Genomic DNA, 22,483 nt, shown 5'->3' with positions numbered 1-22,483 from the left:
CTATTTCTCAGTAAAGTACCGATTCTAGCATTTTGTTAGGGTGAGTCCCATCCGGGATTCGAACCCACACTTTCAGGGATAACGAAGCTTTTCGATAAAACCCCAGCCGGCTCATCCCCTCCTGCTCGTCTAATCGAACACGCACGATTGTCGCTATTACTCATTGCAGTTTTTGCTCTTTATAAATGTTAAAATAATTCCTATCCTGACATTGAAGGGATTTGTGGAGTCAAATTTGTGTATGCTATATAATATAGAAACGTCACTATTATTAAATAAACTATGGTGCTTGTTAACGACTTATCAACAATCAGACTGCAGGAAGTAAACAAATTTCAGCTTGGAGGAGCTTTTATGAAACCTAACGTGTTTGTGTTAGCACCACACAAGTGCTGTCGAACGCAAAGTTTGTAATTGCATTTTGATTTTGTAGGAACCGTAAACAGAGGTAAGTGCCTCCTCTTTACATTAGATTCGTTCATTTAAGAATTTCATCATATGACAGACGCGCGCAATGTGAACAGTGAACGCTTCAGTATTCCCTCGTTTCAAATCCCCATGACAATGATTTAAGCTTATCATCGATAATGCGCTGCAGGTCTTTCATTTCTTTGCACATTAGTCTTAAGGCATCGTTCACCAAACGTGCACTAACTGATACATCTTCACTCTCATGCATATGATTCACTGACATTATTTTCCGAACTGGCAATTCTGTGCATTGATACATTATGACATTATTACTGTGATACCCATTCACAGAGTGTACGCGTTGTAAGATACTAGTAACCTATATTATGCTAAAAGCTGATAAAAGAAACGAGAGAAGTGATTTTGGTCTAATTTTTACGTTTTCGATTTTTGACACATTCATGATGGTCATTCATTGCTTTCTTAGGGAGCAAATCCAGCTTAAATATATTGGTGAGATAAAAATCTTTATGTCATTCTTATCTCTTCAGCTAAGTATGCCACATTAAAATGTAATGCCTCTGTATATCCTCATGTCATGGAAGTTCGATCACTTAAGAACTGTCGCTGAATTTTCAAAGTAATATTCATATAATCTTATTTTCAAATCTCTTACCTCTAAACTTGTTTATTTATGTCAAACATTTCCGAAATCCAGGTATTTTTACTGCTTTTCACAATCGCGCCATTGCCACCCTCTCACTGTCAACACAAGTGACCCAGAAAGCTACGTCACACAAGTTCGATCATATGATTATGATTGGCTGGCTTGTCGCATAAACAGGATGACTTGTAAGGACGATCTCTTGTGTCAAATTCATAGTTAGAGCAGTCCCAAGTAATTTTATGGTATTTATGTCCATGAAACGTTCATTTTATGTTTTTATACTTCTGAAAACGATGAAAAGTCACACAGCTTATATACAAGTATTATGCAGGGAGTTATTCTTCAGGCTCATCTTGACCATGGTGACAGGGGCACCAAACCTCAGAATGTCGACAAACACCACGAACTGGCTTTCAGAAACGTAAATTTGTTCTGTGCTGACATGTAGGTTGGGTACATTGAGCCCAGGTTGTATTTATCATTGAGGCACTAGCTCGAACCTCATCAGGTACAAATTGACGGAAAATTCTCAAAAAGCATTACGTTTTCTATAAGAAATGACCCTTACTTGTTTCCAAAGTTTTAAATTTTGACAAGGATATCACGTGTCTGGTCATGTGACATATAGCAGGCCAGCAATGTAAACAAGCAGAAGACAGGTGTGCTGTCAATTTACAACATGTGAAATAAAAATTATAAATACTGTTTACATTTTATTTGAGCTGATAAAGTTACATTATTGATCTAGGGTTAAAAAGTAGTTGTTTGCTGAATATGAGCTATTACTTATGTTTGGTAACTTGACACCAAACACTTTCCGGTCCAAACGATTGAAAGCGGTGTCACCAGAAGATCAAAGCTGTAGATATCGTAAGTTATTGCTACGTATCGCGACAATTACCATTCAAAATGGGCGATCGAAGTTACATGTCGATCGAACTTGAGTGACTTGACGATACCAAATGCTATCCTCTTTCAGTGACTTAAACTAACATGAAAAAAACTGGGAGTGCTGTTTACTATGTTATGATAAATGTGTGTATAGCAACACCCACAGAACTCGAGAAGATCCGGATTAGAATCTGTCAACCCACATATGTCGTAATAGGTGACTAACTGGATTGGGTGGTCAGGCCCGCTGACTTTGTTGACACATGTCGTATCCCAATTGCGTAGATAGATGCTCATGATGTTGATCACTGGATCGTCTGCTCCAGACTCGATTATTTACAGACTGACACCATATAGCTGGAATATTGCTAAGTGCAGTGTTAAACAACAAACAAATAATTATTTTTCCTTATCCTGACTCATGCTTATTTGCTTGTCTTCTTCCTCTTGCGAACATAGTGGAACACTTGTATCTCCTTATTGAAGCTCCCTTCAATAAAACATACGTAAAATCACTACTCACCAGAGTTATCTCTGTTTCCGGTTTTGGCGGGAAAAGTGGCGCCACTGTTTTCCCACGCTTCACTCTCTCCTTCTTCGCCCTGTGAGCAGGTTGTGAGAGCGCCTGTGTCTCCTATATAGGCACTATATCCTTTTATTACTTAGTTAGTCACCTCTATTATACTTTATAGAGGTTTAGCTAGTATCTTTCAACAATATGGTTTCATATTTAATCGTATTTAGCACTGTTTATTCACGGGTTAGTCCGTGTTTGTTCAGTTGTTTACGTTCATGAAAAACTGTTCCAATTGTAGATTACGTTTCTCTGCTGCTGACCCTCATCAATTGTGCCCTAGCTGCACGGTACCATGTTCTTTCAGCTCCCGCTGCATTAATTGCAAGCATTTAACTACTTGTGCATTTAATAAATACCTTCTTTGCGTCCTTAGACGTGCTGCAGATAGGTCTAGACGGGTTGGTCCAGTCATGGATAAATCAGCGGAGTCCCTCACCAGTCAACTGCTGTCTGACGACCCCCTTCCGTCTGGTGTTCCGCTGGAGTTTCCCTCGGAGGAGAGGCGTGGGACGAAGTCCGCCACCTCCAAGAAGAGACCTGCTACTCCGGACATCCCGTCGTCTCAGCCTAAGACTCGGAAATCGTCAACCACCCAGCGCAGACTCCGCACCCCCAGGGCGTCATCCACCACCACGGGGAAGTCAGCGCAGACAACACGGACTTTCTCAGCCGAGATTGTCCCGTTGACGGAACAGGGACTCTACGATGATCAACCGATCATCATCCCAGAGGTTCATCCCAAGAAAAGACCAGTCTCAGCTACGGTGACTTCAGCGCAGATCTCCACGCAACCCGAGGTATCTACGCTGACAACAGATGAGCGTCCTGTGGGCCACGTCGCTATCACCGCAGAAAGGGCAGCGCTACTACCACCGCAGACCTTCAACCCGGGGGATTTTATGCAGCAGTTCTCCCAACAAATCATGGAGATGATGGAGCAGCGTTACGGCCTGGAGAAGAAGTCACAGCCAGCCCACAAAGAGGTCCCGAGCCTTCGCGAAGGCTCCAACGCAGACGTCGTCTCTGAGGGGCCCTCCATCAACGTGACATCTGGCAGCAGATCTACACTGCAGGACCAGCCTGCGCGAAGGTCGACTCAACCATCCCCTGCGACGGACTCGGACGATCAGCATCCGCGAAGGCATTCGCGAAGGACGACTCGGTCATCACCTGCTACGGATTCGGACGATCAGCATTCGCGAAGGAGGAATCGCCCATCCCCGGATACAGAATCGGACGACCAGCGTTCGCGAAGGCGTTCGCGAGGACCAGTCGCCATTCCCCAGATGCGAAATCAGATGATCAGCGTTCGTGAAGGCATTCGCGAAGGACTTCAGATACAGTATCCAAGACATCTTCCGCATCACGCAGATCGTCGAGGGATTCGCCGAGACATTCGCGAACCCACAGTCGCTCATCTCCGCGCAGGTCACCCTACAGACGCAGTTCGCCGGGCCACTCGCCACGCCGATCTCCACGCAGATCTCCATGCAGGTCTCCGCGCAGGTCTCCACGAACGTCGCCACACAAGTCTCCGCGCAGGTCTCCGCGCAGGTCTCCACACAGGTCACCGCAGTCGCGAAGGACTCCACCTCGATCACCATCGGAGGAGGATCAACGTCCCTTACTCAACACTCATGTCATTGAGGATGACGGCGGGATCATCTTTTCGGACGCTGAAATACGCTACTGGATGGCCAACGGTCTAGACTTGGCATCACCATCTAAGGATGATAATCCGGCTCATACCTATCTCATGCAGGATGATGATGTCGACACGATCACTCTCCCTCCGATTGATCCCATCGCAGCGGTCCCCGAGAACCTGGACGCAGCCTTCAAGTCAGCCACAAAAGCCCAGGCGCCGCATCTACCACAGTTCAACGCCAAAAAGTTCTCCTTCCACAACATGGATCCATTCCTGAAGGCACAGGACATCGATGAGAACTTCAAAGTCATCAGTGATGCCAAGGCCAAGTCTTACAACATTGAAGACAAAAAGTTGGCACAAGTTGAAACTATGACCAGGCGCATGTTCTTCGGCCTCAACAGATCAAGGGCAGTCAACGAAACGCTCATCGCTAAATTCCCGAGACTCTACTGCGGAAGAAGATAGGATGATATATTCGGCCCTCCTTATGCAGAAGAAGGACCAACAGTTTATGACAGACCATCTCTCATCCATCTCCGCAGCGCTGACACTGGCACGTCGACAAGGTCTCCTCGCCTCCTGCAGTTGGAGTGACCACTTTACCAAGTCACTCTACACAGCCCCGTGGTCAACTCCTTCCATCTTCGCTGGAGGAATCGACGAGGTTGCCAAGGAAGTTACCAAAGACTCAAGGGAGGTCCTTATGATCAAGTCCATAGATACTCTGGCCAGCGTCATCAGGCAAACATCCCAGCGCTACTCGGGCAAGTCCAAGTTTCCTGGGATACAGAGAGCACGGGACAAGACAGGGTAGACAGGGTAGTGGGTAGCTCCAGAGGCGGAAAAAGTTCCTTTCGTCGCCCAGCCGGCAACTACAGAGCAAGGTCCGGATGAGGCAGGGCACCCAGAGGCGCCAAGAGTTATCGACGATGAAAGAAGGGTTCGGAACGACTGGAGTCTTCCACCCCCAGCCGTTCCTGTACAACCTTCACAAGTGGGTGGACGCCTTCAGCTACACTGGGAAAACTGGGGAATACTTCAAGATCCGTTTGTATCCAACATCCTAAGAAACGGATATCGCATACAACTACAGGCCGCTCCACCGCTTACAGTCGACCCTCACAAGTTCGACTTCAAGACTCATCAGATAGAGAAGTTACGAGAGGCGGTCTCATCTCTACTAGTAAAGCGAGCCATAGAGGTCGTAGATCAAACCAACATCACGCCAGGTTTCTACTCCCCAGTTTTCCTAGTGCCCAAGAAAAACTCCAAAGAAAAGTTCCGACTCATCTACAATATGAGCACGTTCAACAGAGACTATCTGAGCAGACCTCCCAAGTTCCGCATGATACATCTACCTCAACTAATCCACCTCGTCCGTCCGATGGACTACATGGCCAGCATAGATCTACAGGACGCCTACCTGCATATTCCTGTACATCCAGACTCGAGGAAGTACCTCAGGTTTACACTGGACGGGCTACATTACCAATGGAAGGTCCTGCCATTTGGAATATCATCGGCCCCTTGGTTGTTTACAAGGGTGATGAAACCCATAGTCATATATCTACATCATCGAGGTCTACGCAGTGCCTTTTACCTCGACGACGGGATTCAAGTACATCAAGATCCCAAGCATCTCAGACTACAGTTGAACTTTACCATCAAACTGCTTACACAGCTGGGGTGGTTAGTGAATCTACTCAAGTCGGACCTAGAACCTACGCAGGACCTGCAGTTCCTAGGCATCAGATTTCTCACGACGCAGAACCGCATCGTCGTACCAGAGGACCGATGGCTCAAGATTCAACAGACAATCCCACAAGCCCTACTCTCTCCGTGGCCACTACGACAGTGGCAGAGTCTGTTGGGTCTCCTCACGTCTGCACAAGACATGACAGCCAGAGGGAGATTACAGCTACGCCCGTTACAGGTCCTCATCAATGCTCATCTCGACGACCCAGACCCCTTCGGTCTCCCGGACTACCTCAGACCTCATCTACTATGGTGGACCCAGAGAGCGAATGTCTGCGAAGGCATCTATCTAGCAGAGCCGGAGTGCAAGACTCATCTGTATGTGGACGCGTCACTCCAAGGTTGGGGAGCACATCTCGACAACGATGTGGCAGCCGGGAAATGGACCAAGGAAGAGGAAAGTCTGCACATCAACATGCTGGAAATGAAAGCAGTCATCAACGCCATACTCCATTGGAGCAACATTCTACAGAATGCGCATCTCATGGTACACACGGACAACTCCACAGTGGCGTTCTACATAAACAAGCAAGGATCAACATGATCATTGAACCTGCTGGACCTCTGCTTTCAACTGTTCAACCTAATCGACGATCTGAACATCCACATAAGAGCATGCCACATTCCAGGAGCCAGGAATGTCATAGCAGACGCACTCTCCCGTCCAACTCAACCATCTCCGACGGAATGGATGCTACATCCCGAGATCTTCAAACAGATCATCAAGGAGATAGGAGCCCCGCTGATAGACCTCTTCGCCACACGTTTCAACAATCAGCTGACAACATTCGTCTCTCCAGTACCAGATCCACGAGCGTGGGCAACGGACGCTCTCAGCATATCCTGGGAAGGACTAAACGCGTTCGCGTTTCCACCGCCAGCGCTACTACCGAGGGTGTTGCAGAAAATCAGCCAGACCAGGAACCTCCAACTGATTTTGGTCGCGCCCTACTGGCCAGCGAGAATGTGGTTCCCCATTCTCATACAAGAACTAGGACCACCACAGCTGCAACTACCAGAGTGGTCGAATCTACTCGTACATCCTCACACAAAGCAGGCGCACGGCAACCCAGGGACATTCCAACTACACGTGTGGACTGTATCAAGGCGTGCTTGAACAAGAGAGGGTACTCCGCCAGAGCAGCGAAAGCAGTGACACTAGCTTTACGCAAGTCTACACGCAACTTGTACGACGACAAGTGGCGAAGCTTCGAGACATATGCTGCCAGAAACGGTTTTTCAGCTAGAAAAGCATCACACCCTCAAGTGGCGGACTACCTTTGTCACCTACGGCAAACAAAGCGGCTAAAAGGGTCTACGCTTTCAACATACCTAGCGGCATTGAGCTCAGTCATCACTATGAGGACAGGTGGCAAGCTAACGAAAGTACCAGAGTTACTGGCCTTGTTACGCTCTTATAAATTGGAGGACCAACAACAGAGATTCAAAGCTCCGGCGTGGGACCTCAACGTTGTTCTACGACATCTCACCAGTGACGTCTACGAACCATTAGAGACGACATCCTTTGAATTCTTGACACAAAAGACGCTGTTCCTGCTATCCCTAGCAACAGCAGCCAGGATGTCGGAAATACATGCTCTAGACTACGAGAGAACACGGTTTGATGAAAATCAAAACACAGTGCATATGGGACTACGATGGGATTTCATCGCAAAGAATCAACTGCCAGGTCAACCGGACAGACGTCCCAGCATTATCCTCCGTCCTCGGACCACAAGATACGCATGACTTATCTTTGTGCCCAGTGAGAGCATTGAAACTATATTTACAACGATCCAGAACTAGGAGACGCAAGTTCAAGAGACTTTTCGTCCCGATATTGACAGCGACACAGACGGAGGTCTCCCGCACTACGATATCAATCTGGATCAGAACTGTCATACTACGGGCCTACAAGGCAGCAGGACTTGATCCTCCAAGAGCCTCCAACCCACACGAAGTTAGAGCTCTGGCGTCAACACTCGCTCTACATGGGAATTGCTCGTTACAGACGATAATGGAGGGCTGCTTCTGGAAATCAGACATGGTGTTTGCAAACCACTACTTGAGAGATATCGCCACCGAGGACGTCTCAGGCATTCACCATTTCGGCCCACTGGTTGTCGCACAACAGTTGACAGTTCCTCAAAGACGCTGAGACGAAGTCTCGCTCTTTTATCACATGACTTACCAAGCCTACACTCAGCAGAGTTCTGCTTAAGTCTAAATGCACGTCTAACGACTAGCATAAGTGATATGACCCAGTACTTGTAAGAATACTCGTACAGGAAAGGGTCGCTTCTCCACTTGATGCTTGCATCAAGAAATGGAGTCGCAAAATCCACATATAAATGTTAACAGAAGAAAGGACCAAAAGTTAACAATTGTGGTCCCCCCATCAAAAGGCAGCTGAAAGGACAGGGTCACAAACAGCAGCAGAGATTAGCACAGTGCCAATATGAAGTTCCCATAGGGGGGTATATATTGACGTAAATCACTACACGAAATCCTAAAGTATTTTTCCCGCCTCCAAATCCGTCGGATTCTACAAGCAAATAAGCATGAGTCAGGATAAGGAAAAATATGTAATTTTCTGAATAAAATTGATATTTTATACTTATCCTGACTCATGAGGTAAGCCCTCCCAACCTCCCCACTAGACACTTTGGATTTCCCTGCAAATTCAAGTGTCGGGCTCATTATCAGGAGAGAGTGAAGCGTGGGAAAACAGTGGCGCCACTTTTCCCGCCAAAACCGGAAACAGAGATAACTCTGGTGAGTAGTGATTTTACGTACGTTTTATTGAAGGGAGCTTCAATAAGGAGATACAAGTGTTCCACTATGTTCGCAAGAGGAAGAAGACAAGCAAATAAGCATGAGTCAGGATAAGTATAAAATATCAATTTTATTCAGAAAATTACATTATCTATTGTTTAAAATAAATTATTCTTAATTCTTTTAGGAAATCTTGTTGACTTTATTCATATTGAACCTGTATTTACTGTTTATCCAAATATTTTCAGTTATGGACATGTAAAGACGTTATATAGTAATGCAAAGGTAAAATGATCGTCACAATTCACAATGTTTGAACAAAATTGTAGACTGCCAAGCAATTCCGTCATCAAAACATTTCATACTTAATTCCAAAGTTAATTCTTTTCTTTGTGAATTTTGCTTGAGCACTTTGCCAATATTTCTTATAATTTATGCCAGCATTGCCAGAGGATTTTGATTTTAATCTGTTCACAGAGCCCAAGCTAGAAAGCACAAGTCGAGCCAAAATTGGTTTCTATTTTAAGAAAGTGGTATGAATATGATGAAAGCAAGCAGTGACTCTCTTTTTGTGACTCACAAAATGGGGTCCTGGGGACCACTAATTGTTAGATTTTTCCTTATCCTGACTCATGCTTATTGCTTGTCTCCCTTTCCTTCCGAATGCTAGTGGAACACTTGAATCCCCTTTTGAAGATCCCTTAAAAAAAGCGGACGTAAAATCACTTACCAGGAGTCACCTCCCTTGCCAGGTTTTGGCGGGAACGGCGCCACCCGTCTGCCATGCTCTTCACTCTCTCCTGATTGGCCCGAGTGGGCGGTTGTGAGAGCACCTGGTCCCCTATACGGCTTTGGCTAACATTTACCTACAATATTGTACGGAATTAATTCTCAAATTTCTCCGTTTTTGTCACGTTTTTACGTGATTATTCACATTGTTTACAATTGATGAAATCTTGTTCTGATTGTATGTATCGTTTGTCTGCTGTTGATCCGCATAACCTATGTCCTAATTGCAAGCCTATATGTTTATCTGACACTCGTTGTCAGTTGTGTTTTCACCTGTCTGATATTGCATTTTACAAATATTCATATTATCTGTCTAGACGTGCAAAGGACAGGTCCAGACGAGATTTATACGACATGTCTAAACCGGCTAAGCTTGCAGAGGACCGGCAGTTGGTGTCTGCGCAGAAACACCATTCCAGTGGTCTACCGGGGTCGTCTACAGAGGATGTTGCCGCCTTAGACAACGCTGGCTCGAGGAAGAGGTCATTTACATCTGAGACACCCTCTTCGCAGTCTAAGAAGACTAGGGCATCGTCTTCCCAGAGGAAGAAGGCAGCTACAGCTAAGACTTCGGCGAAGTCTCCACACGGGACAACGCAGAAGACGAGATCTTTTTCAGCTGAGATCGTCCCTCTGGAAGAAATAGATGTCTATGATGAGCCGCCCATCCTCATCCCTGAGATCACATCTAAGAAGAAGACGAAGACGTCTTCTACAGTGACCACATAGGACACCCTATCAACGCAGACGTTCGGCATGAAGGTTCTACGCCCTTCGGAAGAAGCCTCATCCATCTCAGATGCGTCGTCAGTACAACAGACAACGCAGACCTTCAACCCGGGCGCCTTTAAGCAGGAATTTACCCAACAGATGTTGGATCTGATGGATCAACGGTTTGCACGCGAGAGAGCTGCGACGAACCCGACGTCTGCGACGAACCCGAGTGAAGGTCATCTGAGCAGCACACCACGTCCGTTGGGAACCAACGTCCTGCAGAGCATACAGGAAGATTCCAGCTCGACTACAGCGTTCGCACGAATACCCGGCAGCCATACCAACTAGGACTCCGCACCAACTACGTTCGACTGAAGGACCAGACGTTCGCCGAACCCACGCAGATCTTAATCGACGTCAGAACCTGCACGCAACGGTTCGTTACCAAGGAGAAAAGAATCAACATCCGTATGAAGGCATAGAGAATTGTCACAAGACTCCAACCCTCGACAAAGCCGTTCACCAACACGCAGGTTCGCGCGAAGGCACGCACGGTCGTCTCTATCTCCACGCAGGTCCCCATGTAGGATGTCACGAACACATTCACGAACGTATGGTTCGCCACGAAGGTCACCATGCAGGTCGCCTAACAGATCGCCACGCAGGTCACCACACAGATCGTCTTACAGATCACCTTACAGATCGCCTCGTTCAGACGACAATAGAAGACATCCATCCTCAGAGCAGGAAGATGACGGCGGAAATCAAGTCATGGATGGCCAACGGTTTGGAACTCGCATCACCCTCTAAGGAGACCAACGAAGCACTATCATACTTGATGGTGAATGATGATATAGACTCACTCACGATGCCACCTATCGACCCAGTCTTAGACGTTCCAGACAACCTCAGCACAGCCTTCAAGAAGGCAACTAAATACCAGACTCAGAGTATTCCATTGTTCAACGCTAAGAAGTTCTCTCTACACCACATGAAGGCCCAAGAGATAGATGAGAATTATAAGATCATCAACTACACTCAGACTAAAGCTTACAAGATAGAAGATAAAAAGCTGGCACAGTTAGACACAGTAACCAGACGAACCTTCTTCGGCCTAGCCAGGTCAAGAGCTGTCAACGAGACTCTCATCTCGAAGTTTAAGAATTCAACTTCAGAGGAAGATAGAATGATTTATTCAGCTCTACTTACACAGAAAAAGGATCATCAGTTCATGTCTGAACATCTATCATCCATTTCTGCAGGCTTAACATTATCAAGAAGGCAAGGACTGTTATCTTCATGTACTTGGAGCGAGAAGTTTACCAAGACACTCTACAGAGCCCCTTGGTCAGCACCATCCATTTTTGCAGGAGAAATTGATGATGAAGTAAGCCAAGGAAGTCGCTAAAGATTCGAAGTAATGATGATCAAGTCTATCGATACACTGGCCAGTGTAATACGTCAGACCTCCCAACGTTATTCGGCAAATCAAGTTTGCAGGCATCCAGAGAGCAAGGGATAAGAAATCAGGCAACGCTAAAGGAAATAAGGATTCTTTTAAATTCGCCCATCCGCAGCTCCAAGAGGTAACTACGGAAGAGGTCGGCCTTTTCGGGCCAGAAGTTCCAGACGATGAAATACAAGTTCGGAACGACTGGAGTCTTCCACCCCAGCCGTTCCAGTACAACCCTCACAAGTGGGTGGGCGTCTGCAACTCTACTGGAAGAATTGGGGAATTCTTCAAGACGACTTCGTATCTCAGATTCTACGACAGGTTACAGGATACAGCTACAAGCAGTACCACCAGTAACAATCAACCCTATGGTTCACAACCACGCTGCAGACCAGAAGGAAATCTACTAGAAGCCATCACATCTCTACTAGAGAAAGAGGCAATAGAAGAGATAAAACACCGCGTCACCCCAGGTTTCTACTCCCCAATTTTTCTGGTACCAAAGAAAAATTCAAAAGAAAAGTTCGACTCATTTACAACATGAGGAAATTCAACAAAGATTACCTCCTACCACCCAATAAAGTTCAAGATGATACATCTTCCACAGCTACGACAGCTCATACGTCCGGCTAGACTATCTCGCCAGCATAGATTTACAGGATGCATACTTACACATCCCAATCCATCCGGAATCAAGGAAATATCTACGATTCCTGTTCAACGGACGTCATTTCCAATGGAAGGTCCTGCCATTTGGAATATCGTCGGCCCCCCTGGTTGTTTACTCGAGTGACAAAGCCCATCAATATATATCTACATCGTCGAGGCCTACGCAGTGCGTTCTACCTAGACGACGGGATTCAAGCTCAGCAAGATCCCAGTCAACTCAGACTGCAACTGAACTTCACCATCAGACTTCTCACTCAACTAGGATGGCTAGTAAATCTCCTCAAGTCGGAACTACAGCCTACTCAGGACTTGCAATTCCTAGGAATACGGCTTATAACAACGAAGAATCGCATTCTCGTTCCAGAGGATCGTTGGATCAAGATTCAACAAATGATCTCTCAAGTTCTACTCTCTCCGTTACCACTACGAGAATGGCAGAGCCTATTAGGTCTCCTCACGTCAGCTCAAGACATGACACGCAGAGGGAGACTACAACTGCATCCACTACAGAGATTTGTGAACGCCCACTTACACAGTCTGGATCCCTTCGAAATACCAGACAGGCTAAAACCATATCTACTATGGTGGACTCAGAAGTCGAATGTTTGCGACGGAAACTACTTAATAGAGCCGGGAGTGCAACGTCCACCTCTACACAGACGCATCACTGCACGGTTGGGGAGCACACCTCGACAACAAAGTGGTTGCCGGGAAATGGTCGAAACAAGAAATGAATCTGCATATCAACATGCTCGAGATGAAAGCAGCAGTAAATGCCCTACTACATTGGTCCAAAGTACTAAGGAACGCAAAATTGATGATCCATACGGACAACTCAACAGTGGCGTTCTACATAAACAAACAAGGATCAACAAGATCTTGCAATCTTCTAGACCTGAGCTTTCAAATTTTCAACATAATAGACAATCTCAACATTTATGTGAAAGCATGTCACATTCCGGGAGCCAGGAATGTAATAGCAGATGCGCTATCTCGACCACATCAACCATCCCCAACAGAATGGATGTTACATCCACAAGCGTTCAGATGCATCATACAGACGATAGGATCTCCACTCGTAGACCTATTCGCCACGAGAGTCAACAATCAACTGGCAACATTCATCTCTCCAATTCCCGATCCGCAAGCATGGGCGACAGACGCTCTAAGCATCCCATGGGAAGGGCTAAACGCATACGCGTTCCCTCCACCAGCGTTAATACCACAGGTATTACAGAAAATCAGGCAGACAAACAATCTACAACTGATTTTGGTCGTGCCTTACTGGCCAGCAAGAACGTGGCTTCCAGTTCTTTTACAAGAAATCGGAAAACCAACAATACAACTTCCAGTTTGGCCGAACCTACTAATTCATCCTCACACCAAGCAAGTTCACAAGTATCCCAGATTGTTCCACCTACACGTATGGAACGTATCACGAATTGCTTGTCGAAAAGAGGATACTCTGCCAGAGCAGCGAAAGCAGTTACACTAGCTTTACACAGATCTACTCGTAACTTGTATGACGACAAGTGGCAAAGCTTTGAGAAATATGCATCGAGGAAAGGTTTCACTGCAGTGAAAGCAACACATCCTCAAGTGGCGGAATAACTTTGTCATCTCAGACAAATGAGGAAATTAAAAGGTTCGACATTATCTACATACCTAGCGGCTCTCAGCTCAGATATCACTATGAAGACAGGCGTGAAACTGACCAAGGTGCCAGAGTTACTGGCCTTGCTACGCTCTTTTAAACTGGAAGACCAACAAATGAAATTTAAAGCGCCGGCTTGGGATCTCAACGTGGTGTTACGACATCTCACCAGTGATGTGTACGAACCACTAGAAAGAACTTCTTACGAATTTCTTACACAGAAAACGCTATTTCTGATCGCCTTGGCTACAGCGGCACGTATGTCAGAAATACATGCGCTGGACTTTGAACGGATACGTTTTGACACACGTCACAACACGGTTCATCTAGGATTGAGGTGGGATTTCATAGCTAAGAATCAACTGCCAGGTCAACCGGACAGACAATTCCACATCCCAGCATTATCTACAATCCTTGGTCCACAGGATATACAAGATTTATCCCTATGTCCAGTCAGAGCGCTGAAAATATATCTACAGAAGTGTAAAACCAGGAGACGAAAATTCAAACGCCTTTTCATCCCCATATCGTCGGAGACACCCACAGAGATCTCACGTACTACGATATCAGTTTGGATGAGAGCAATCATACTATGAGCCTACAAGGCAGCAATCCGCACAAAGCTAGAGCACTGGCATCTGCACTCGCTCTACATGGAAACTGCTCAATATCCACGATCATGGAAGGGTGTTTTTGGAAATCGGAGACAGTATTTGCCAACCACTACCTCAGAGACTTTGCTACCGAGGACGTCTCCGGTATCCACCAGTTTGGACCTCTGGTTGTAGCTCAACAGCTGACGGTCCCTCAAAGGCGCTGAGATGTATCTCGCCCTTTTACCGCATGTCATGCAAAGCTCGTACTCCAAGGAATAGAGCTTATAGTCCATGTACACGTCTAGAACAGACTAGCATGAATATTAGACCCTGTACTAGTAAGGAATTACTTGTACATGGATAGGGTCTCTACCCACTTGATAATGACCATCAAGAGTTGGAGTTATTTAAATCCACATGTACGGTTACAGAAGAGTTTGATATATTGTGGTCCCCCAAATTACCAAATTATTTCGACATATGGATCAACAGCAGCAGTGCCATTTTAAGTTCCCATGGGGGTATATAGGACGTAAATTCATCACTAAGGAATCCAGAGGTAGCTTGACCCACCACCTATACCGTCGGATTCTACAAGCAATAAGCATGAGTCAGGATAAGGAAAAATATGTAATTTTCTGACTAAAATTGATATTTTATACTTATCCTGACTCATGAGGTAAGCCCTCCCAACCTCCCCTCAAGGCACTCTGGATTTCCCAGTAAACCAGTGTGTCGGGTTATAATACGGAGAGAGTGAAGAGCATGGCAGACGGGTGGCGCCGTTCCCGCCAAAACCTGGCAAGGGAGGTGACTCCTGGTAAGTGATTTTACGTCCGCTTTTTTGAAGGGAGCTTCAAAAGGGGATTCAAGTGTTCCACTAGCATTCGGAAGGAAAGGGAGACAAGCAATAAGCATGAATCAGGATAAGTATAAAATATCAATTTTAGTCAGAAAATTACATTTTTGAGGGTCAATGCAGGCAATACAAGGGTCCTGTGAAGTAATGGTGTGGAGAACTGTGTGTTGTGATAATTTCTTTAGAGTCTGAAATGAGTCATTGATAATCTGGACTGATGGGTGAAATTATGCACGTAACTGCTCTGAAAGAAACATCCAAACACTTACCTAAGTCATAGATGTGTTGCGGGTACAGTAAATAATATTGTGCGTCCCTTTGGATGCAGAGAGGTTTTTTTCTGCGTCCATTGTATACATTTCTGTATACTGGACGCACATTTGCGTGTATCATAAACCCTGTAATTATTGTGTTCTTAGCCTATATGCAGTCATATCTGTTTCAGCATTTACCCCAAAATGAGTGCAAATCATGGTGGTGAGGGTGGACGTCAGACCGGTGATGATGAGGGGTTTGCTGATGATGAAAGTGTGGAAGAAGAAGCCATGGAGGTGGTACCTTCTGTTGCTGACAATGAAGGTATGATTTGTGTTATCATTGTTGAAAAGTGAAAAAGACGAGAATGTGTTTCTGCAGTTATCATTTCAAATGTAGAAATAACCTGGCCAACTGTTAGGAAAACCTTTCGATACCTTACATCTTATAAAATATTTGTTAAGACAATGGACGTCCATATGTATTAAGACTTGTGCAATTTGTCATGTTTGTTGTTCTCAATTCTGCTGTTATGTATTTTTGTAAGATGAATGAGAGTCTTTGCTGCATTCTGATTAGTTGAATGTATAAAGCTCATAATTCCCTGAACTAATCCCTTCTCTTTTCTTACTAGGATCTTTTGTACTTAATCCCAAAATAGAAATGACATCTTGAAATGGTTACCATGTTTATTAAATAAATATATAAGTTTGATGAATTTTGAGTTTAGTTTTGTTTTTGCTTATTCTAGAAACCATGTGAGTTCCGTAATGTACATGGTTTGACGTTATTATCAGATATATTCATAGTATGAAAGAACTTCTCAGTACTACTAATTAAGTAAATAGCTTAACGGATAACAAGGGCATAAGTTTGTCATATATAGTCAGACACCGTTGTGTAGATCTTTGATGTGTCAAACTTACAGTTGACTCAATACTGGGTACAAAGTGTAAAGCCCATTTATGGTGTCCTGTGCCATGATTTTGCTAATACACAAGACAATACTCACTCAAAGTAAAAGCTTGGTTCCTTCATATTCCTTTTTAGTCATCATATTGTGTATGTGTCCAACCTTGGCTAGCTGTAAGTAGTATTTCCATGTAGGTCCCATCAACTTTGATGCTGCAGTGCTTGACTGTATATACTTGCTGTGTTGGTAAGATCGTGTACCTGATTGCTGAAGTGATACCATGTTGACAGTTGATGAGGTTTTGAATGGTCCGAAGGCCACAGTCTATTATGCTGTACAAGTTCCTCCCAACACCGACTTGGCTTCCCAGCAGGGTAAAGACTACACCCGTGACGAGGTCGAGGAACTCATGCAGTCAGAGGCCTACCAGAGGAAGATCTCAACCTGCCACCTGTGAGTGTGACTCTCTACCTGTGTATATCGTCAAATTATTTGTACATTTTATAGCCATATCACCAAAAAAGGTGCTTGCAATGGTAAATAAAAAGTAATTCCATATTTGGTTTGGCCTTAATACTGAAAACAAAAAGGATGGTGTTGAAAATCAATTTCTTCTTCACTGATTGTGTTGGGGGTCAGATGGGTCAGATTCTTGGTCGGTTTTAGATCTGCTGGATGTTACAGTAACACCAATGAGCCCAGCAAGAAGATAGTTAATACAATACAAGTTTGCCAGTTTCTTTTCCTTAAAATTACACACAGCCGCTATATATTTTAGACCACTGACTTTGTCTAACTGAGAAATGTTTTGGAGAACAAGGTTAACTTGACATAGTACTCGTGAAGCAGCTGTAACTATGATCATCATCATATTCATCACAAACTGTCAGGTTCCGATTGTTCACATAATTGTCAAATGAAGATCAGAGTACTTGTTCTCATGTTTCATCATGCCTATCCAAGTTTGAAAATTCCGAGAGTTTATGACTGTGCATTAGGCTTGTGATAAGTTCTCACAAAAATCAGTAAGAGCACTGCATTAAATGAAAAGAGAGCAAAGACGATAAATTATCTGTCTCTACTGATATTTATTTTAGAGCAGAAATCTCTATCTCTAGTCTTATTTCATTTTCCATTTGCAGCTGTGGTTAATTTTGTGGTCCATTACAAAAATTGAGATTGTACACTGTTAATGCTTAGAAGTCAGAAGACATATTTCTAGACCCAGGAACCAACAGCACTTCATTGTCACTACAAGCCATGTTTTACAGCTATATATCATTGCTAACCGAAACACTGTTGCATTAGGTGAGGGCCAGGTGTTTGATATATTCCTTTGGGTCATTTTACAATTTATTTCTGACACTTCATACTCCAACATCATTATCTGACACCAGCAATTTGAGTTTGTCCTCTAAATTTTTATTTTTGTGTCCCATCTTGTGATCCTGAACTTTATACATACATGTAGTATATTTGTAGGATATATTCATTAAAAGTCACTATGTTTTCAGGTGTGGCAAAGTCTGGTTTGACAATGTGTTCACAGCGAACTGTAAAGAGTGTGGGAACTTTGCCATGACCCGACCTTGCCCTATGTGCAAAGGTCAATGTGGGAGAGTGTGGAACAGGAACCTTAAAATGGTGAGATTTTATGACAGTGTGAATACCATGGTTTGCAGTGTTTGATACTTAGCGTCTCTGAGGACATGGGGTGTACTTTAGACACGTCAGGGATATTGTATTTCAGTCTTACTTCATGCATTAAACACAATTGTGTCATTAGGTCTGGCTATATTATAGGTATCAATAATCGTTAACTATATATCAGTTGATTAATCCTATATGTGACTGAGTGGATAAGATGATGCCCTGAATGTTACCGTATCCATATTTATTACCTACGAGGGCGAAAATATCGGGGTTCATATTTTTCATACGATGCCCTAGGGCAAAATATCACTTTGTCATGGTGACATGACGTCATGAACAATACTTTGATGTCACGTTTCTTCTGTGACGTTGCATTCTATATAAGGCTGTAACGATTCACTCGCCAAGTCTGCCAAAACTGCACGTGGTACTGTCGATTATAACTATTACATACCAAATTTGAGTGCCATGAGATCACTGGTTGTTGCTGTGACAAATCAAAATGGGCGTCCCATATTGTACATCAATCACTTAACTGCAATATTGTATTTGTGAATAATTATTCGTATTTGTTACCCAATATTCATGATACGTATCATACTCGCCACATAGTGTATTCGTTGCAGCCTTAGTTCTATGGTGGGAAGCCAGCCTATGTTTGAAAGTGGATGTGGGTTTATTTTCCTCAATTTGACGACTTCGGTAATAAACAAAATATTATATTCGTGCCAATATCATACTATGTTTACGACACTTGTAAACATAGTATGACATGGGCACTCGTATAATATCCTCTATTTACTGTTGTATATACCCTTGTTCATTCTCTGTGTAATGTTTGTTCCTATCTTGTACAGTCACATGCGTACCACAAGGATTACTGGAAAGGGGACTGTGGCACCCAGTTTGAGGCATCAGCTTCAGCATTCAGCATTCCATCTCTGAGTGACTCCACAGAAGACACCACAACTCTGACTGAGGGCTTACAGGACCTGTCCACCAGCTAGTTAAGTCACAGACACCAGAATAGAAGACGCTCACATTCTCGTGGACTCCATACAGAGCATGTGGAAAGATATGTGTATGAAAGAGATGTTTACCTCTACATTATGATATTGTACACAATGTTCTAACACTGCTGAATTTTGAACTGTTCCTTGATGATGATACCCTTGACAACTGGTTGAGGTAGCTCCAGACTTCACACAGTCTCCACAGCCAGAATCCGGAATTACACTGGATTGTACAGAATGAATTAAGACCATGTTTTCTGTATGTCTATGGTCAAAAGAACTGGGATTTGCTTTGCCAACTTCTGATAAATGACTTGTGTGTTATCAAGATCAAGATTTGAAGACTTTGGACCCTAACTGGTTCACATGTTCATTTGTTTAGGTTTTTGTGCCAGATTTTGGTAAGAATTTTCACAACCTTTATGATCAAACATAAGGTTTTCAAGGACCACTGTGTAAGGTTTTCAGTGTCCTGTTGCCGGAGATAAAAAGGAGAGTAACCTGACTGAGCATTGGACATGTTATGAACATGATGGAGACAACTGTCTTCTCACACTGGTGTGCTCTCAAGGTTTGTACATGAACAAGACTGATGTGAATATATTTTGTTCTCAATAACATCTCAGCTCCTCTGATATTCAAGGGTCGTCATGCGTGGCATGAAACTGTGGCTTGTGTATGACCAAGTGGAACTATTCCAAGTACTGTACCAAATAGTGTCTGTCCTGACATACTTGAAGACTTTGTCTATCGTCTGCTTCACAGTGGCCTGTGTCTGCTCATGCCCTCCCATCAAGTTATACCACAGTGATTGAATTGTTTTTGGAACATTCCATTTTTCATACCAACGAAAATGTATACACCTTCTCTGTCAGCTTTTCAGTCAATTCTTCAATGATCCTAATGACTTTAAAACTTCCTAACTTAATCAGTGAGATTACCACATGACAACAAACAAAGAACTATTGTTCTTGAGATTGATGCACGTTGCCAGTATTACAGCTATATAACTTGTTAAACTTGACCTTGACAAGGGCCAAGACTTGTAAATCAGACACCAGTCAGTCCCATCACTCAATCCCAAATTGTAGGGACCAACCATTTAGTCCTCTTGCAATATTTTGCAGATCATTACACCAAGACATTTTTTGTAATGAAAGGAAGAGTGTAGCAGGTACCTTTTACCATCAACACAGAAAACAAGTTATTTCTTACAATAAAATCTCTTTCCCAACCCCCCATCCAAAACTAATCCCCCCACCCCCAAATGAAATCGAATATTGAAATATCTATTGACATGTCCCTTATATATATATGTTGAAATGCTCAGATTTTTCCTTATCCTGACTCATGCTCTTTTGCTTGTCTTCTTCTTCTTGCGAACATAGTGGAACACTTGTATCTCCTTATTTGAAGCTCCCTTCAAAATAAAATCACTAATTGGTACTCACCACGAGTTGCTCCCCTTTGTCCCCTGGCGGGAAAAGGTGTCGCCACCCTCTGGCCATGTGCTTCACTCTCCTTCTTTTCGCCCAGTGAGCAGGATGTGAGAGCGCTTTGTGTCTCCTTACACACATATCCTTTGATAATCTCTTAGTTTTACCTCTCATAGGTTACTATAGAGGTATAGCTAGTATCCTTTACTATTTGTATTGATTAATTATCGTGATTTCTACTGTTTATTCACGTATTCGTGATTGTTCAGCTAGCTTTTACGCTCATGAAAATCTGTACGATTTGTAGATTAATTTTTCTGCCTCCCGATCCACATGTAATATGCCCTAGTTGTTCTATGCTGCGCGCTTAATTCACGCTTGCAGTTACTGCATTAATTTATCTCATTCTGCATTTAATAAATATCATCTTTTATGCTCTTAAGACGCATGCAGATAGATCACGCAAACAAGGGCAAAACATGGCAGAGAGTCCAGATATTCCTTCCAGTCAGCTGCTAGCGATCGACCTCTCCCGCCTGGTGTTCTGCTAGAGACCCCGCGCAGAGGAACGGGACGCAGTCCGTTACCTCAAGAAACGACCGCCTCCCCAGACATCCCGCCATTGCAGACTAGATCTAAGAGGGCCTCATCGCCGCCTCAACGCAGATTGAGGACACCCAGGGCAGCGCAGACTTCCAAAGGGAAATTCATTTAAGACAGCAAGAACTTTTCAGCCGAGATCGCTCCAGCAGCAGAGTTGGGCCTCTACGATGATCAGCCGATAATCATCCCCTAACTTACGCAGAAGAAGCGACCGTGTCAGCGACTGTGACTTCTGCAGAGATCTCCATGCAGCCTGATGCCTCTACACCGCATCGCCAGACGCCATTGATGTGAACCCCATCGCAGAAAAGACGCCGACGACTTTCGCCACAGATCATCCCAGAAGACATGATGCGCAGATTATGAACATCATGGAGGACCACTACAAACCGCGCAAGCAGGGTCCGAAGCCGCGAAGGCTCCAACGTAGACAGCACCCCAGAGGCACCCCCGCCAACGAAGCAGCCAAGACGATGTCACCTTCGCTAAGGAAGTCCCGCACCACCTTTGACGAAGGACCTAGATGTACAGCCTTCAAGGCCTCGCGAAGGCGGAGAGATCATCACCATCTTCGATTTCATCTCTAGATATGGACTCAGACCATCAGACATCACGGAAGCCTTCAAGGTCATATCATCGCATCCCCCGGACCGACGCAAATGAAGCTTCGCGAAGGCATTCGCGAAAGACATATGATTCCAGATCTTCATCGTCTAGAAGAACATCGAGGGACTGCCGAAGAGCTTCGCGAAGCTATCAACATTCACCTCACAAGTCTCCCGAAGATCATCCCATAGACGATCTCCACCCGCTCATCACCAGGTCGATCACCCATCAGATCTCCACATAGAGCGGCGCACAAGTCAACTAGATCGCCACAAACCTCATCAGATATTCAGACAGCTACACGCAGTCCCGAAGAGCATCTACAATTTATTAATGATGATGGTTTTGAGGATGATGGAGGAATCATATTTTCTGATGCAGAGATACGGTATTGGATGGTCAATAACCTAGATCTCACATCACCATCTAAAAGTGGCAATACAGCTCAGACGATTTGATGAAGGAAGATGATCCAGATGCAATCACTCTACCCCTCGATCGAATCCGACATGCGACAGTGCCACAGAATCTAGATGCAGCTTT

The 22,483-nt window shown here is 44.4% G+C and overlaps 1 protein-coding gene across 1 annotated transcript; it reads left to right on the top strand.

Moving 5' to 3' along the window:
• The first annotated feature begins 303 nt into the window (after nt 1–303).
• LOC124258767 (protein pinocchio-like) lies at nt 304–20,583 on the top strand. Its single transcript, XM_046692858.1, has 5 exons — nt 304–448; nt 15,907–16,040; nt 16,920–17,082; nt 18,144–18,273; nt 19,140–20,583. The coding sequence occupies exons 2-5, from the start codon at nt 15,920–15,922 to the stop codon at nt 19,287–19,289; spliced, it is 564 nt and encodes a 187-aa protein (XP_046548814.1). The 5' UTR covers nt 304–448; nt 15,907–15,919; the 3' UTR covers nt 19,290–20,583.
• The last annotated feature ends 1,900 nt before the right edge of the window (nt 20,584–22,483 follow it).

The sequence above is a fragment of the Haliotis rubra genome, unplaced genomic scaffold (genome assembly GCF_003918875.1).
Source record: "Haliotis rubra isolate DU_JTF1 unplaced genomic scaffold, ASM391887v1 Scf70, whole genome shotgun sequence".
NCBI lineage: Eukaryota > Metazoa > Mollusca > Gastropoda > Lepetellida > Haliotidae > Haliotis > Haliotis rubra.
This window is presented reverse-complemented; position numbering and strand designations above follow the sequence as displayed.

Excerpts from the sequence above, each read along its gene's own strand:
- LOC124258767 (XM_046692858.1), top strand. The coding sequence starts at position 15,920 with ATGAGTGCAAATCATGGTGGTGAGGGTGGACGTCAGACCGGTGATGAT. Across the intron at positions 17,083-18,143 it reads AAGATCTCAACCTGCCACCT|GTGTGGCAAAGTCTGGTTTG; the intron begins GTGAGTGTGACT and ends CTATGTTTTCAG. Across the intron at positions 18,274-19,139 it reads GGAACAGGAACCTTAAAATG|TCACATGCGTACCACAAGGA; the intron begins GTGAGATTTTAT and ends TATCTTGTACAG.